The sequence below is a fragment of the Podarcis liolepis genome (genome assembly GCF_965112155.1).
Source record: "Podarcis liolepis genome assembly, chromosome: 3".
Taxonomy (NCBI): domain Eukaryota; kingdom Metazoa; phylum Chordata; class Lepidosauria; order Squamata; family Lacertidae; genus Podarcis; species Podarcis liolepis.
Window position 1 is genome coordinate 113,131,885 of NC_139557.1, and position 17,514 is coordinate 113,149,398.

The 17,514-nt window shown below is 45.4% G+C and overlaps 1 protein-coding gene across 3 annotated transcripts in view; it reads right to left on the reverse strand.

The window, feature by feature from the left end:
• Positions 1–17,514, reverse strand: part of EFEMP1 (EGF containing fibulin extracellular matrix protein 1) — a 142,802-nt gene that overhangs the window by 58,714 nt on the left and 66,574 nt on the right. For 2 of the 3 annotated variants that reach the window (XM_083494641.1, XM_083494642.1), the window contains 5 exons: positions 14,668–14,787; positions 11,601–11,720; positions 7,811–7,934; positions 7,501–7,696; positions 4,587–5,172 (listed from right to left, as the gene is read on the reverse strand). In XM_083494641.1, coding sequence (XP_083350767.1) covers positions 5,014–5,172; positions 7,501–7,696; positions 7,811–7,934; positions 11,601–11,720; positions 14,668–14,787 — 719 coding nt within the window. In that variant the 3' untranslated portion in view covers positions 4,587–5,013. Of the gene's footprint in view, positions 1–3,887; positions 5,173–7,500; positions 7,697–7,810; positions 7,935–11,600; positions 11,721–14,667; positions 14,788–17,514 lie in introns of those variants that run through there. The other variant, XR_014523576.1, reaches the window with a different exon arrangement.

Here is a 17,514-nt window from a genome sequence, read left to right on the forward strand (position 1 = left end):
CCCATCGTTCTGCCCGGATACTGAGCTCCAGCGCCGAGGGCCTTCTGGCGGTTCCCTCACTGCGAGAAGCCAAGTTACAGGGAACCAGGCAGAGGGCCTTCTCGGTGGTGGCACCCACCCTGTGGAACGCCCTCCCACCAGATGTCAGAGAAAAGAACAACTACTAGACTTTTAGAAGGCAGCCCTCTTTAGGGAAGCTTTTAATGTTTAACAGACCATTGTATTTTAATACTTTGTTTGAAGCTGCCCAGAGTGGCTGGGGAAATAAATAATAAATTATTATTATAGTGGTACCTCGGTTTAAGAACTTAATTCGTTCTGGAGGTCCATTCTTAACCTGAAACTGTTCTTAACCTGAGGTACCACTTTAGTTAATGGGGCCTCCCGCTGCCACCGCACCGCTGCCGCGCAATTTCTGTTCTCATCTTGAAGCAATGTTCTTAACCCGAGGTACTATTTCTGGGTTAGTGGAGTCTGTAACCTGAAGCGTCTGTAACCCGAGGTACCACTGTATTATTATTATAGTGCATATAGGAAGGCAGGCGAACTCTGGGCTCATGGGATCTACTTTGTTTTTCACAAAAAACCGCAAGATCTGCCAACCAGAGCCACAGGTATCTTAACAGAAACGGTCCATTTGTCCAGCCTATGAGTTCTGTTGTCCACATTTCCGCAGCAGTTTGCAATATTATCATTTTTAAGAAGTCCCATATGAATTTTGGGCAGTGGAACACAGAGGCAGTAAGTGCCACCTTAGTTGGGTATAAGTCCCTTTGCTAATGTTTGCTGGTGCTGATGTGTGACAGGACCTTTTCGGTGGTGGTTCCATGGTGATGTAATGCCTTCCCTAGTGAGGTGTGCCTGTCTCCTTCATTGTTAACTTTCAAGAGGCATTTGAAAACATTCCCAGGTGACTGACTGGTTGTTCCTAGCAACCCTGTGATCAATAGGTAGACTAAAAATTGTAATTGTAATTGCTTTTTGAATTTTTTAATCTGTTTTAGAATGCTTTTCCTTTGTTTTAAAATTGTGTATCTGTCTGTGCCCTGGGAAGGGTGGGATACAAATTCAATCAATAAACATGCAATACATTGACAGGAAGCATTTTTCCTGTTCTCAATTGTCCCTTTTCTGAATGATTCAGGGAAGATGCTCTCTCCCACTACGAAGTCACAGGCAGATGTGCAGCTGATGTAAACTTGTGTGTTTCTTTCACATTAGCAACACAATCCACTGACATATACCAGCTGCTGATATGGTTTCTTTGAGCTGTCCTTTTAAGATAAAATAACTCGCAAGACAAAGCAAGTCCACTAAAAACAGGTTTATTTACTTATTTCTTTATTTTTTATAAAAAATTGTACATCAAAGACTTCATTATGGTTTTTCGATGAAGAAACAGGAGAAGGTTTTACATATTACAAAGGGATGTATTCAGTTCCAGGTTTTACTACCGTTTTTTTTTTTAAATGAACACTGTACATTTAGAATTGCAAATCTGAGTTATAAAACAGATATATAGGATGAGTAAGGCACTGCTGTATTGTAGAAAGTTTAACAAAGGGGAGCCAGCTCTTGGATCCCAAATTCTGAAAAAAAACACAACACAAGTCAAAGCCAAAAATGGTTTAAAAAAGAAAAAGAGAAGAACGTAGAAGCAGCTGTTTTTTCAATTGGGGGATCTTAGTATACAAACATATTCCCCCACCCCCTCCTTTGCTCAGGAACTAGAAAGAAGCAAGGAACAATACTCAGGAAGAAACATTTCTCCAAATGATGTTGTCTTTCCAGTGGGAGCCTCACTCATTGTTGGCAAAGCTTCTTCCTTATGTCCCATTTTTCTTGGAAAAGATAAAATGGTAACAAGTGGTATGGAAACACCCAGTGCGAACTATTTTCTCTTTATGGTGCTCATTAATCCCAGATCAGTTAAACAACAAGAACACAAAAATCGAATAGGAGAGAAAAAATAGCTGTCTGAGGAATTACCGTATTTTGTGCTCTATAAGACTCACTTTTTCCCTCCTAAAAAGTAAGGGGAAATGTGTGTGTGTGTCTTATGGAGCGAATGCAGGATGCGCAGCTATCCCAGAAGCCAGAACAGCAAGAGGGATTGCTGCTTTCACTGCGCAGCGATCCCTCTTGCTGTTCTGGCTTCTGAGATTCAGAATATTTTTTTTCCTGTTTTCCTCCTCCAAAAACTAGGTGCATCTTGTGGTCTGGTGCGTCTTATAGAGCGAAAAATACGGTAATTCTTCTTTTTTTATAACCTCTATCCACATTGTTTAATGTGGGCGAGCTATCTTACTGTTAGATCTCTTAACGGTGTTAGGTGGTCTTAACGGTGTGTCCGTAGGTGACTGTGGAGGCCAGTTCTGGATCTACACATCCTTCCACAGTGGGGACATAGGTTTCCGGGCGGGAGTCGATCATTTGAACGGCCTGTTCTGATTGAAGCACTTTGAGCACAACGTGGGTTTGCGGATAATGGGATGTACAAATAAACCACCTGAAGTGTAGGTGGGTTCCCACGAGGCAAGACACAGTAATAACAGCAACAACCTTTATTGAACTACAGAACTGGACAACAAGGGCAAAGCAACTGCTTATATACATTTCTGAAGGCCTGGGCCACTCCCACTCCCCATGTGATTGGCTGTCTAAACTTCCAAGCTGCGAGTCATAACTCAGAGTTTAAGGGCCAATGGCAGAGGCCCAAATCCTGAAATGTTCTGTGATTGGATATCATGTATCGAATCAGAACACAGGGGCTCAGAATCCTTAGTCCAGACTCAAGCTCAGGCAAACACAGACCACAGAATACACAGCAACACCTATGGCAGGAGTGGGAAACATACAATCTGAATGCCAAATGTCGCCCTCCGTTCCCCTGTATCAGGCCCTTGGAACTCTGCCTAGGCCACACCCTCTTCTCAGGCCACACCTATTATCGGTCCTGTACTGCCCCCTGCCCAAGTGCTTTTGCCTCGCTGAAATGCACACTTGAACTGTGATGATGCCTCAGTGGAGGATGGCGAGGCATATGAATGAGTTTCTGCGTCGAAAACACAGACCTCTGCATGGCTGAAAAGTTGTCTTGCTGTACAAAGGCAGGAGTCACATCTGTTGCTTTACTCGCCTTCCCCTCTGGGCAGTGGCATAGCGTGGGGGTGCAGGGGGGGCCGGCCGCACCGGGCGCAACATCTGGGGGTTAGGGTTAGGGGGTGCAAATCCACGGGTTAGGGGGCGCAAATCCATGGGTTAGGGGGCGCAAATTACTTGCCTTGCCCCGGGTGCTGACAACCCACGCTACGCCACTGCCTCTGGGACACCCTCTTTTGCAGCTGGCCCTACCCACCACTACCATGTGGCCCTTGGGAGGCTTCTGACGAGGGGCTGTGGCCCTTGGTCTGTAAAAGATTCCCTCCCTCATAGCTTCTATGATCACCAGGCTTTTGAACCCAAGAGCGCTGTCCAGCCAGTACAAAGTGCATTCGAGTCCCGCTGATTTTAAACGTCATTGGGACATCAAAAGTGGCCCTCTCTGGCTGGGTCTCACCCTGCAGGTGTGCTTCAATGTGCACACGAAGCTCTTGGGTACGCTAGCAGTACTATTTCACCCACGTCTACAGATGAACGTACAGTGGTACCTCGGGTTACATACGCTTCAGGTTACATACGCTTCAAGTTATAGACTATGCAAACCCAGAAATAGTGCTTCAGGTTAAGAACTTTGCTTCAGGATAAGAACAGAAATCGTGCTCCGGTGGCGTGGCAGCAGCAGGAGGCCCCATTAGCTAAAGTGGTGCTTCAGGTTAAGAACAGTTTCAGGTTAAGAACAGACCTCCGGAACGAATCAAGTACTTAACCTGAGGTACCATTGGTACTTGAAATTGGGCTTCTTCCATTGAAGTAAGCAGGGCAGCCCGTGCAAACAGAAGAACATCTGCGCTGGGCTCATTTCCCCATAAAAAATCAGTGGGAATAGGTGAAACACTATCCAACTCAGGATCTCATACAGTGGTACCTCTGGTTGCGAACGGGATCCGTTCCGGAGCCCCATTTGCAACCAGAGCAGAACGTAACCCGCGCCTGCACATGCACGGGTCACGATTCTCCGCTTCTGCGCATGCGCGAGACGCCATTTTGAGCTTCTGCACATGCACAAGTGGCGAAACCCGGAAGTAACCCTTTCTGGTACTTCCGGGTCGCAACCTGAAAAGATTTAACCTGAAGCATCTTTAATCCGAAGTATGACTGTAACAGAAAAGTGTTAGCTCTCAGTCAAAACAAATTTTTACGTTTTTGGTGGTGTCTGTGGATAAAACAGTCTGTATTTGAAGGTGATGTCCTGCTATTCTAGAAAGAAAATGAGAAAGGCAACAATTATAGCCATATTCTCATTTCCAAACCGTGATGACTGAACGCATTGGGGGAGGGAGGGGTGAGATTTTGGTCTCTGGCCTTGTCCTTGTGTCTCCCCAACCTCTGTGTATTCAGTGGAAGGTGTGGCTGGACCCCAGTTATGCATGAAAACTCTTTCATGCGATTGGAAAGCCTCTGTGGTTGGGGTCCTCCGTGGTGCGCGCACAGAGCCAACGCACGTGCGGTTTCCATATGCACAGCGCTCTTCCACCACTTCCATCGAACACATGAGGGTCTGGGGCAAAGCCAGTGGGTACGACCCCACTCTTCTCAGTGGGAATAGCGCTGCTGTGCAGTCGGTGTGCGACTTACGTGCGCGAGGAATCGGGTGGGGAGAAATGCCATCTTTATACAGAAGGTTTGCAGTGCCCAGGTTATATTGCTGAAACACATATCCTACTCTTGAATTATAAGCATAACAGCGTGGTTACAAGTACTAATTTCCTTAATAAAGGGGCTTTCCCTCCCCTTTTAAAAAAACAAAACAAACACACCCCGTAAATTCTATAAATAAAGTCGTAAGTGCTTCATTTAAGGGAATATTTCTTTGGCTGCTGTGGGTGCTTGCGAGTGGTTTAGTTGCAGAGGCTAAAAGGGATATGGTCCTACAATTAGCGTTAATCTCAGCACGGAACTCGACCGATAGTTCATACTGTTGACGGTAAGCAGCTCCAGGTCAATGATATGTTCTCGAGGTCCCGTTAACGGTTTCACCAACACAAGCATTGCGCTCACAGAGCTTGTTTGCTGAAAGAAAATAAGGAATTGGAAGTTATCACCTGGAAATGTCTGTCTCCACCCCGCCCACCTGGGAGTAAGTTTCAAAGAGCAGTGTTTTCCCTGAGTTATAATAATAATAATAATAATAATAATAATAATAATAATAATAATAAATTTTATTTATATCCCGCCCTCCCCAGCCGAAGCCGGGCTCAGGGCGGCTAACAACAATAAAACAGTACAAAAGTACAACATAAACAACATTCTAAAATCATTCATTATAAAAATTAATTAATTCAAGCCACTAGCAACCATTGGGCCAGAGCTCTGCGAAGATTGCCGAGGGAGGGAGTCAGGCTGTGCCCTGGCCAAAGGCCTGGTGGAACAGCTCTGTCTTGCAGGCCCTGCGGAAGGATGTCAAGTCCCGCAGGGCCCTGGTCTCTTGTGACAGAGTGTTCCACCAGATCGGAGCCACAGCCGAAAAAGCCCTGGCTCTAGTTGAGGCCAGCCTAACTTCTCTGTGGCCTGTTTTTATTTGAAGACCGTAGGTTTCTCTGTGGGGCATACCAGGAGAGGCGGTCCCGTAGGTACGAGGGTCCTAGGCCATATAGGGCCTAGGATAGGGATGTTAGAGAGTGGAAATTGCCACCATGTCTGGAATGAACATTTGTCCAGCAAAATAATCGGTACTCTTGCTGCTGATGTCTGCAAACAATAGGTACTGTATTTTTCGCTCTATAGGACACACTTTCCCCCCTCCAAAAATGAAGGGGGAATGTGTGTGCGTCCTATGGAGCGAATGCAGGCTTTCGCTGACGCCTGAAGAGCGAGAGGGGTTGGTGCGCACCGACTCCTCTCGCTCTCCAGGCTTCAGGAAGCTATCCGCAAGCCTTCGGAGCCCGGGGAGCGGATAACAGCAAGCTCTGGAAGCGAAGGCGAGGTTGCGCGCAACCTCGTCACTGCTCTCGGACCCGTTCTGGGGGCTGGGGTCGGAGGAAGCTCGGGCTTCCCCCACCCCAGCCCCGCAGCTAAAAACAAAGCAAAGACAGCGAGCAGGATCCATCCCATTCGCTGTCTTGGCTTCTGCCAAAGCCGCGTGCAGCCTCTCCCGGCTGGAGAGGTTGTGCGTGGCTAAAGAGGAAGCCAAGACAGCCAGCGGGATGGATCCCACTGTCTGTCTTGGCTTCTTTGCTCTTTGGGGCTGGGGGGAAAAATAATCCCCCCTTTATTTCCCCCCCTAAAAACTAGGTGCGCCCTATGGTCCGGTGCGCCCTATGGAGCGAAAAATACGGTAATGGATTCCTTTCCACTCCATAAGCATCGCACTTCCTTTGCACTGAAATGGTGCAGGATAATGCAATGATAATTACGTAAAACTCTCCCGCAGCAGAGAGTGAGACAAATAACGTCGTCTTTGATGGAAGCTGAACTGCAGCAGAACAGCCCCAAGGCTGCATGCGACAAACGGCCTCGGTCCAGTATATCTGAAGGAGCGTCTCCACCCCCATTGTTCTACCTGGACACTGAGGTCCAGCGCTGAGGGCCTTCTGGCGGTTCCCTCACTGCAAGAAGCCAAGTTACAGGGAACCAGGCAGAGGGCCTTCTCGGTAGTGGCACCCGCCCTGTGGAACGCCCGCCCTCGCACCAGGTGTCAAAGAGAAGAACAACTACCAGACTTTTAGACGACATCTGAAGGCAGCCCTGTTTAGGGAAGCTTTTAATGTTTGAGGCATTATTGTATTTTAATATTGTGTTGAAAGCTGCCTAGAGTGGCTGGGGAAATCCGGCCAGATGGGCGCGGTATAAATAATAAATAATAAATTATTATTATTATTATTATTATTATTATTATTATTATTATTATCACATGTTAGAATGAAAATCAACACCTTCTTATCCTCCCAGTTGTAGAGTTGAATTCATTTTATTTTTTTCAAATATCCCTAAAGCTGCTCTGGGCTGGCAGGGCGGTGTGAGAAGGATGCAACAGCCATGTGCCTTTGATCCTAACCTCGCTTTGCGAGGCTGGGCTCAAAGGGCACATGACTGTTGCATCCTCCTCATCCCACCCATGGGTGTCAGGGTGTGGGTGAGATTTGCCTGCCAAGGGCTACATCAGGCAGCTGGGCTCTCACCTGTGGGGGGACAGGTGTTGCAGCGTGGCCCATCTTGTCTCTGGTGGGGCTGGTGCTCTGGCAGTGTTGGCAGCGAGGGCTGGGCTGGCACAGCGGGCTTCATTCATGTGCCGAGCCAGGAGCCGGCAAACCGCACTATGCTGCTGCACTTATGGGAGCTTTATGGAAACCCAGGCGAGCCGAGTCAAATTTTGTTAGCGGAACTTGGCGAAATACTCACTCTCAGGACGAAGTCTCCGTTCTCATTTCCAGATTTGATCCGGAACGTGTTAATGGTATTGGGGTAAATGGTGGTCGCCTGGATTTGGAAGATATCGGACGGAGTCGTTCTTTCTGAGCGGATGCTCATGTATTTGTGCACAATGGAGTATGGAAGGTCTCGGCAAAGGGGGTTGGACACCGGGCAAACGCAGCGACTGTAAGACAAACCACAACGACTGAAAAACAAACTCCTTGCACCTGAAGGGCTTTGCAGTGCTGAACGTTGCAAATGAGGCTTTGCTAATAGATCTCTTAGCAGTTCCCCTTACTTTTCAGACGACAGCACGTAAGGCTCTTGACAAGGGTTCCTCGGGTAACAGCGGTATCCGCCATGATAGTTCCAGCACATTTCGTCCTCCCGGCATTCATGGCCCACTTCACATTCATTGATATCTAAGAGAGGAAGCGAAAGAAGTGAAGCTTTAGAGTTTTGCTGGCAGAACCCCTGAACTGTTATAATTTAGATAGGCTTTTGTACAGTCATACCTTGGGTTACTGACGCTTCGGGTTGCGCGATTTCGGGTTGTGCACTGCGCCGCACCCAGAAGTACTTCTGGTTTCGGCGCTTGCACATGCGCCGAAGTGCTAAATCGCGCTTTGCACATGCGCAGAAGTGCTGAATCACAACCCGCGCGTGCACAGCCGTGCAGGTCATGGGTTGAGAATGCTGTGGGTTGCAAACGTGCCTCCTGCACGGATCACGTTCGCAACCCCAGCATCCACTGTACTTGACTCTGCAGCAGATAGCTGCCTCTACTAAGCCGGCAGTAGAGAACCTTGTGGCCTGATTATTTATTCATTTCATAAAATTGATATATTGCACGATTGTAAATGAAACATAGAAGATATAAGATATAAGATATAATATAACCCAAAGATATAATTATCACTACAAATTTTACAGCCGCAATTTAAAACAGACAAAAGGTTAAAACCGCAATAGAATAGGCCAAAAAAACAAACAAATCAAAACTTATAAAAAATTTATAAGTGTTTGGGTAGGCTCATCTGAGTATGAATGTCCTCAGCAGGTGCTGAAAAGGATGTACTAAACGACTTGGTTCTTACAAATGTGGAATGAGTTTTAGGTGGCCCTTGTGCCAATTCCACTGATCAAAGCGGTCGAGGGTAAGGTGATCTCATATGTAAACCAGCCCCAAATTGTAAAGGGCTTGATATGCCAATAGTAACAACTGAACATGCCCCTTGCAGCAGATCAGCAGTTCAGTGCAAATTTTTTGAGCGCAGGTGATTTAAAACTATCTAATCCCTGCTCCTGCCAACCTAGCAGTTCGAAAGCACGTCAAAGTGCAAGTAGATAAATAGGTCCCGCTCGGACGGGAAGGTAAACGGCGTTTCCGTGCGCTGTTCTGGTTGGCCAGAAGTGGCTTAGTCATGCTGGCCACATGACCCGGAAGCTGAACGCCGGCTCCCTCGGCCAATAAAGCGAGATGAGCACCGCAACCCCAGAGTCGGTCACGACTGGACCTAATGGTCAGGGGTCCCTTTACGTTTACTTTAATCAATCCATAATTAAAATATGAAATGACATTAAAACATCTTTAATTAAACGACACAGTTTAAAAATGCAACAAACAGTTTAAAAAACCCAGTTAGAACAATGTCATCCTAGGCTCAGATCCCGGAGAATGCTTGCCTAAACAGGAGCCAGCGGCATGCCAATACTGATGACTTCTCTTTAGAGGGACGTGTCTTCCATAACTCTGATGACGGCACTGAGAAAACTTGTCTGTGTGTTACCACAAGCCGATGATCACCAGGCTGGGGCAAAACTAACCTGATATCATTGGATGTCGTAACGATGTAAGGTGGGTGGTGGTGTTGGCTCCCCCTGTCAAAGGTTTTGTCCACACTTCTGCTTGCTCCCTGCTTCCCAGGCTCGGGTCTGAGTGGTTGTTCATTTGTCACACCACTTTCCCCAGAAAAACTGCTGTTTATCGCTGAATCGGAACAAACGCTAGTCCACAGAATAGCTGCTAAGTTGTGGGTGAACATATCAGGCGACACAGCGATTCTTCAAACAGCTCTTGTTCGTTCACAGGCCAGAACTGAACTGAACTGAAGGGTTCAGCCAGCCTGCTTATATAGAGCTCCAGTACAACGCAACTGTAACAACTTTCTGTAACTATCCAATCACTGAACGTCACTTTCGATCCCTTATTTGCATATGTGGACCTGAGTGAAAACTATCTACAGTATCCCCCTGCTGGCCCAGGGTGGGAACTTCAGTACATAACAATAGCCGATTGCCATTTGCTCTGATTCAGCAGTAAATCAGTGGGACAAGTGGAAGTGTGGACAAGGGAAGGTTCTAGCCCATGAGTCAGATCCAGTTGCCCACCAAGTCATCTGGCTTCTGTTAACGGATTTTGGGGTTCAAGTGAAAAAATAAAGTAGACTCCACAAGTCTGGAACCCGCCCGCCCATAATGTATAGCTGCCAGCCTCATGTATGCAGGACTTCCATTCATCTTAAACCAGGCCTACACAGAGTCCACCAATCATGTACTGTGGTCTGTAAGATGCTTAATATCTCCTCCACCTCTTCCTGGATCATTGCTGTTCCCTACAGGGAGTGAAGAAGGTTCCTCTGCCCCCTGCTTTGCTGTGCTGGTGGCAAGTTGCACAGGGGACATTTTGCACTGCCCATGTTGAAGAGATTTACAGGAAGAATCCTGAGACAATGAAACACTCTTTAAAAATGGTTGTTATTATTATTATTGATTTTTTAATTTCAAGTAACAAAAATGCCCATACAAGGAAAACAGAGCTTAGCGGTTGCACAGAAAAGAAAGAAAAGTAGTGGGTGATGGTTTTAGACGTTCCAAGAAAGGCTGTGACGGCCTGGTACTCAGGCTCGGACTCAGAGCCAGAGGATTCTCAGTCCGCACCGGACCCTTTGCCTCAGGCGGCAGCTGAACCTAGTCTGGGGCCTGATTCTGAAGAGCCCCAGTCTGCACAGGTTCTCCTGCGACAAGCACCAGGTGGGCCGAGTCAGGGGCCTGAGCCTGGCCTGGCTCCAGATGCGGGGATTACCTCGTTGCCTCCAGCTGGGCCATCACTTACAGCTGCTCCACTACCAGTTGGGTCAGGGGAGGCCGAGGCGGCCTCTGGGTCTAGTAACCCACCTTCGTCTCCTGAGCTGCAGAGACTGAGGTCTGAGAGAAGGAGAGACCTGAGTACTCGCAGGAGGAGTGCTCACCTTCAGGCGACAGGAGGTGAGTCACTGGGGGATCAGGACCGGCCATTACCCCGACAGAGATAAAAGGCTGCTGGACCCCACCCCAGGTTATGGGAGCAACGTTGCTGTTTGCCAGAACCTGCCTGTGATCCTGTGCCTGACCTTGCCTGGTTTCCTGCCTCATGTCCTGCCTTGGCCGTGTTGGACTGACTCCTCGTGGAACCCTTGGATTCGTGACTGGAGCTGGACCGTGTTGCTTGGGTTACTTCTGGGCCCAGCACAAAGGCAATCAAATGAGAGTGTCTCTCAATAAGGTTCTACGAGTTGATGGAGGATGAAAACTGTTATGTACTGAGTTGAATAGGATCCAAACTGCAGCAGTCTGATTGGTCCTAGAACAATAGGATCCAAATTGCAGCAGTCTGATTGGTCCTAGAACAATAGGATTCAGAATGCAGCAGTCTGATTGGTCCAAGAACAATGCAGCAGTATGATTGGTTGGCAGGAACCACCCAATCATGCTCCAGATATAAGTGAATCCACAACCTGATTGGCTTACAGTAGAATTCCAGAATTAACCAATCATGTGCAGCCCATTGTGTAAATAATGTATATAAAGCAGATACTTTGAGGGGACATTCATTCATTCCTCCTCACCACTATGAGCTGAATAAAGAGCATGAAATCACTTTGCGACTCTGAGTATATTTCAAAAACCATGGACGATTGTGTTAACAAAGTCGGTAAAGGGATACTATGCAGTATGTAGAAGGTGTGATTCTTCCTACCCCACAGATCAATATTGGTTTATATGTTAGGATCAAGGCGGCAGGAGTGCCGCAAGAGAAATATACTTACCTTGACAGTTTCTGCCTCTGATTAACTGGTAACCATCTGGACACAGGCAAGAATACCTCCCTGGTTCATTGACACATTGATACATGCAAATGTAGTTCGAAGTTCCGCATTCGTTGACATCTGCAAAACAGAGACATCTGCTAGACGCCATATTTTCCTCCGGTTTGTTTGTTTTTTAATAAAAAACTTGCAATTTATTTATTTGACTTCTATATTTATACGACTTCATCATAAGATGCCAGGGCGGTTCATAAGATAAAAATACAAAGCAACAGATTGAGGGCAGGGAGCATTGGCCAATGAAATCTGGGGTCTGAAGTCCAATCAGAGTGAAGGCAACGCTTCTGCCTCTTATTCTGGCATCTTGTGTTTAATTTCTTTTTTTAAAAAAACCACACCCAGTAGCAGGGTCTTCACCACCTGAGAAATGTGCAGGCATCAAACAGGGGAAAAAGAAAAGGGGAAAAGTGACCAGGGCTTTTGACCCCAGAAAAGCACCTGCCATTTGAAGTGTGGGGGGGGATTGCTAGTAATTTTTTTTGCTCAGTTTTAACTGTGGGTTGAATCCGGTTAAGTCACTGCATGAGGGGAAGAACTTCTGCTTAGACAACAGAACTTCCTCTCCCCCTCTTTAATCTGTATCCTGACCCACAACATCTATTCTGAAGGGTTCAAGGAAACCATGAAGTGGATTTAGAGTGTGTGAAGTGAAGAGAGGGACACCTCAAAAGTCAAGGTTCAAGGGCAGAAATCCGGCTGAGTCTGGAATAACCTTGTGAAGTGAAAGGATATGAAAGAAGGATTTATATCTAGATGTTAGGATAGAGATGATAAAGAAAACAGGAAAACAGGAAGACACAATGAGAGATAAAGGAGATTGGTGGAAGTCAATGTCTTGTTGTTGTTTTAGTGTTTATAATATTAACTTGTAAGATATGGATTTGTTGTTGTTGTTGTTGTTGCTTTCTTTAGTTTTCGAATGTTGATTTTTGTGTGTTGTGTATTGTTATTTTTTGATATCTTTCGTGGTGTTGTTGTTGTGTGGAAAATACTAATAAAATTTATTTTAAAGAAGAAGAAGAAGAAGAAGAAGAAGAAGAAGAAGAAGAAGAAGAAGAGAGGGACAGGAAGTTCTCCTGCACATGTAGAAGTCACTTTTGTTGTTGTTGCTTTCTTTAGTTTTCGAATGTTGATTTTTGTGTGTTGTGTATTGTTATTTTTTGATATCTTTCGTGGTGTTGTTGTTGTGTGGAAAATACTAATAAAATTTATTTTAAAGAAGAAGAAGAAGAAGAAGAAGAAGAAGAAGAAGAAGAAGAAGAAGAAGAAGAAGAGAGGGACAGGAAGTTCTCCTGCACATGTAGAAGTCACTTCATTCATGCAACAACTCTGCTGGATACGACCCTATAAGAGTTATAGGGTTAGGACAAAAAGCTCTTCCTGTTCTGTTATATCTCACAGAGCGGGATTCAACTAAGTTGTTGACTGCGCAGAAGGAGGTCTGCTTGTGCAACAGGATTGCCCCCCTTCTCTGCCCCTCTGCATCCCCAAAATATGCTCTGGAGGGTTGGGGAAACCCCCGAGCCAGGTGACTCACAGATAAGCCCTCTTGAACCTTTCCCCCACAATGCACCACTTTTTAAGAGTGGCAAAATGCTGCCACTCCACCATTTTCACAACCCGAGCACAGGCCTTTGAGATGGACTCAATATTATTTCTGGTATTTGGGAACATTTAACCAGAGATGCCAGGGAATAAGCTTGTGACGTTGTCCTTGTTTTCACATCACTTCAAACCATAGTTAAAATAAGCCATGGTTTAATGTGCCTGTGCTGTGGAAATCACATTCGGCCCTGTCCTGCTGCTGCACTGCCAGGAAACAAACCATGGCCTGGCATAATAATAATAATAATAATAATAATAATAATAGTAATAATATAATTCATTATTTATACCCCGCCCATCTGGCTGAGTTTCCCCAGCCACTCTGGGCGGCTCCCAGTCAAGTGTTAAAAACAGTACAGCATTAAATATTAAAAACTTCCCTGAACAGGGCTGCCTTAAGATGTCTTCTGAATGTCAGGTAGTTGTTTATCTCTTTGACATCTGACGGGAGGGCGTTCCACAGGGCGGGCGCCACTACCGAGAGGGCCCTCTGCCTGGTTCCCTGTAATTTGGCTCCTCGCAGCGAGGGAACCACCAGAAGGCCCTCGGCGCTAGATCTCAGTGTCTGGGCTGAACGATGGGGGTGGAGATGCTCCTTGAGGTATACAGGACCGAGGCCATTTAGGGTTTTAAAGGTCAGCACCAACACTTTGAAACGTGCTCGGAAACGTACTGGGAGTTATATCTGAACCAGGGCTCTTTGTTTCTTTCCTCAAGCAAACCATGAGCGGTAAGCTAAGAACAAACCATGGTTGCTGCTTGCAATTTGTTTTAAAAGAAGCAAAACACAGGGTTCAGATGTAACAGTAAACCAGAGTGTGGTTTGTTCTGCAGTACCATGGCAGGAGAGGAGCAACGGCACATGATTTCAGCAGCACGTACCACGTTCTCATTAAACTATAGTTTAACTATGGTTTAAAGTAGGGCTGGGAAACCTGTGGCCCTCCGGATGTTGCTGGACTACAGCTCTCATCGTCCCTGTTGATCAGTTGAGGCTGAAGGGAGTTGTAGTTTAACAACAACTGGGGGGCCACAGGTTCTTCACATGCAAACCAGACCATAGTGCATGCAAAGCCCATGTTCTGCAGAAGTCGGACACAATTCAGTGCAAAGTGAAGCCCCATCAGGATAGATTTCAGTGACTGTTTAGCTCGCCCTCTGAAATCAGTGGGATTTCCAGGTGCTTAACCATGGTTGTACCTGATGACCGTGGGTATTAAACGTTAGAAGACTGTTGATAAAACAAATGGGGACGGTTAAAAACCTCTGACTAGGATGATGGAGAATCTGGAGTCACTAATGTTTCTACTCACATATTACTTGCACCGCCCAAAGTCAACTTAAAAGGCTCCTACCATCCCATGTCCTTTGAGAACCACCAATGTAGCCAACAGTCACTCACCATCGCAATTCATTCTGTCCCGGCTTAATTCGAAGCCCTGATTGCACTGGCAGATGAAAGATCCGACCGTGTTGTAGCAAAGTTGTGCACATGGGTTGCTGGTCTCACATTCATTTATGTCTAAAAAGGAAAGATGATAGGCCTTTACTAGGGCTGGATAGAGCCGTAAATTTGTTACTTCATTTTTTCCCAATCTTAAAAATCAGTTTTTCACATTTCTGGAGCAATTTGTGATTTTTTAAAAAAATCATCGTGAAAATTTGCTTGCATTTTAATGCTTTTTTTTAAAAAAACAACAACAACCAAACACATCTTTGTATGCATTTTCTCCCAATACAGTGGTGCCCCGCAAGACGAATGCCTCGCAAGACGGAAAACTCGCTAGACGAAAGAGTTTTCCGTTTTGGAGGTGCTTTGCAAAACGAATTTCCTATGGGCTTGCTTCGCAAGACGACAATGTCTTGTGAGTTCCTGCTGGTTTTTTTTCCTTCCCCCCTTTTTCTAAGCCGCTAAGCCACTTATCAGCTGATCCGATCAGCAGATAAGCCGCTAAAAGCCGCTAATAGCGCTAATAGCCTTAATCTGCTAATCCTTCAATGGGCTTGCTTCGCAAGACGAAAAAACCGCTAGACGAAGAGAATCACAGAACGGATTCTTTTCGTCTTGCGAGGCACCACTGTACACATATTTTTGCAATGCAATTTTCCCTAATAGAACACATTTTGGTCTGTTATCTCTTCTAATAGAGATATACTTTACCCTAGAATATGAATTTTTGTACACATTACCTGGCTGAAGAAGAGCATTGCAAAATTCATTGGTTTGCGTATTATTTCAGAGAGTGTAATTTAGTAGTTTGCCTTTAAATGTGAACTGAATCAAATTTCTGCCCCAGCCTTACTCTTCACACAAAGCTGGGTCTTCGCTCATGTTGTATTTAGGCAAATTCACCGGACGGTCCAGGTAGGCATAACTTTGCAGAGTCAAGACAATTTATGTAGGATTTGTATACCTAGGAAATGACAGCCAAGGTGCCTGGGTCCTATCTGGCAGAGATCCCCCGCTAGCCCTGCTATCATTTATTAACACTGGAGGTGGTGCCTAGTACTGTATGCATTGAAACTGCGGACTTTATCACCAGAGGAAAGAGACTACACAGAGAATTGTGTGACTCACTCAAATGAATGGGAACGTCCATATTAGTGGACATTTCATTTCACAAAATGTATATATCGCTTACTAGTTCTAAAGACCCCTAAGCAAGTTTGCAGTAGGCAATCCAAAATATGGATTGAAGGCACCAATAAAAACAACCCTTAAAAAGAAATCGCATGAGAAAAGTGTTAAAATGTAAAATAAAATCCAGAAACATTTCGAAACACTGATACTTACTAACATAATGTACCAAAAGCACAGAGAAATTTTCAGCAGGCATCAAAAACCATCTGGTGTCCAGGTGGATCTTGGGCCGACCCTGACCCTTCTGTAAATTTGGCATTTTAAGTTTATGTTGTGATTTAATTGGGCTCTCGGTTAACTTCTATGGATGTCACCTTATGTAACTACTGTTAAACTTCTGTGATGATAAGATATAAACAAATCCGAATCTATGTACTTTTCTGTTGATTCTTTAAATTAACATTTCTATGATCAAGCATTTTAGGGAAATTTTTAATGTTTGATGTTTTATCGTGTTTTTAATATTTTGTTAAAAGAGTGGCTGGGGAAACCTAGCCAAATGGGCGGGTATAAGTAAATAAATATTTAACTTATATGCAGAATTCATCATGTGAAAGGCTGGGCTAGATGAATCCCAAGTCGGAATCAAGATTGCTGGAAGAAATATCAACATCCTCAGATATGCAGATGACACAATCTTGACGGCAGAAAGTGAGGAGGAATTAAAGAACCTTTTAATAAGGGTGAAAGAGGAGAGCGCAAAATATGGTCTGAAGCTCAAGATCAAAAAAATGAAGATCATGGCCACTGGGCCCATCACCTCCTGGCAAATAGAAGGGGAAGAAATGGAGGCAGTGAGATTTTACTTTCTTGGGCTCCATGATCACTGCAGATGGTGACAGCAGTCACGAAATTAAAAGATGCCTGCTTCTTGGGAGAAAAGCAATGACAAACCTAGACTGCATCTTAAAAAGCAGAGACATCACCTTGCCAACAAAGGTCCGTATAGTTAAAGCTCTGGTTTTCCCAGTAGTGATGTATGGAAGTGAGAGCTGGACCATAAAGAAGGCTGATCGCCGAAGAATTGATGCTTTTGAATTATGGTGCTGGAGGAGACTCTTGAGAGTCCCATGGACTGCAAGAAGATCAGACCTATCCATCATTAAGGAAATCAGCCCTGAGTGCTCACTGGAAGGACAGATCCTGAAGCTGAGACTCCAATACTTTGGCCACCTCATGAGAAGAGAAGACTCCCTGGAAAAGACCCTGATGTTGGGAAAGATGGAGGGCACAAGAAGAAGGGGACGACAGAGGACGAGATGGTTGGACAGTGTTCTCGAAACTACAAACATAAATCTGACCAAACTGCGGAGGCAGTGGAAGACAGGAGTGCCTGGCGTGCTCTGGTCCATGGGGTCATGAAGAGTCGGACACGACTAAACGACTAAAAAACAACAACAACTAAATAAAAACAAACAAACAAACAAACAAACAAACAAACAAACAAACAAACAATACAGTACAAGCACCTGCCTAATATCAATGGAAAGTTCCAAAGCCTAGGAGCTGCTACACTAAACGATCAATTTCTTGCAAGTGCAAATTGAACATTACGTGGCTCTTGTAAAAGTGCCGGTTTCTTCAGACCTAAGCAGTCAAGTGGGCACC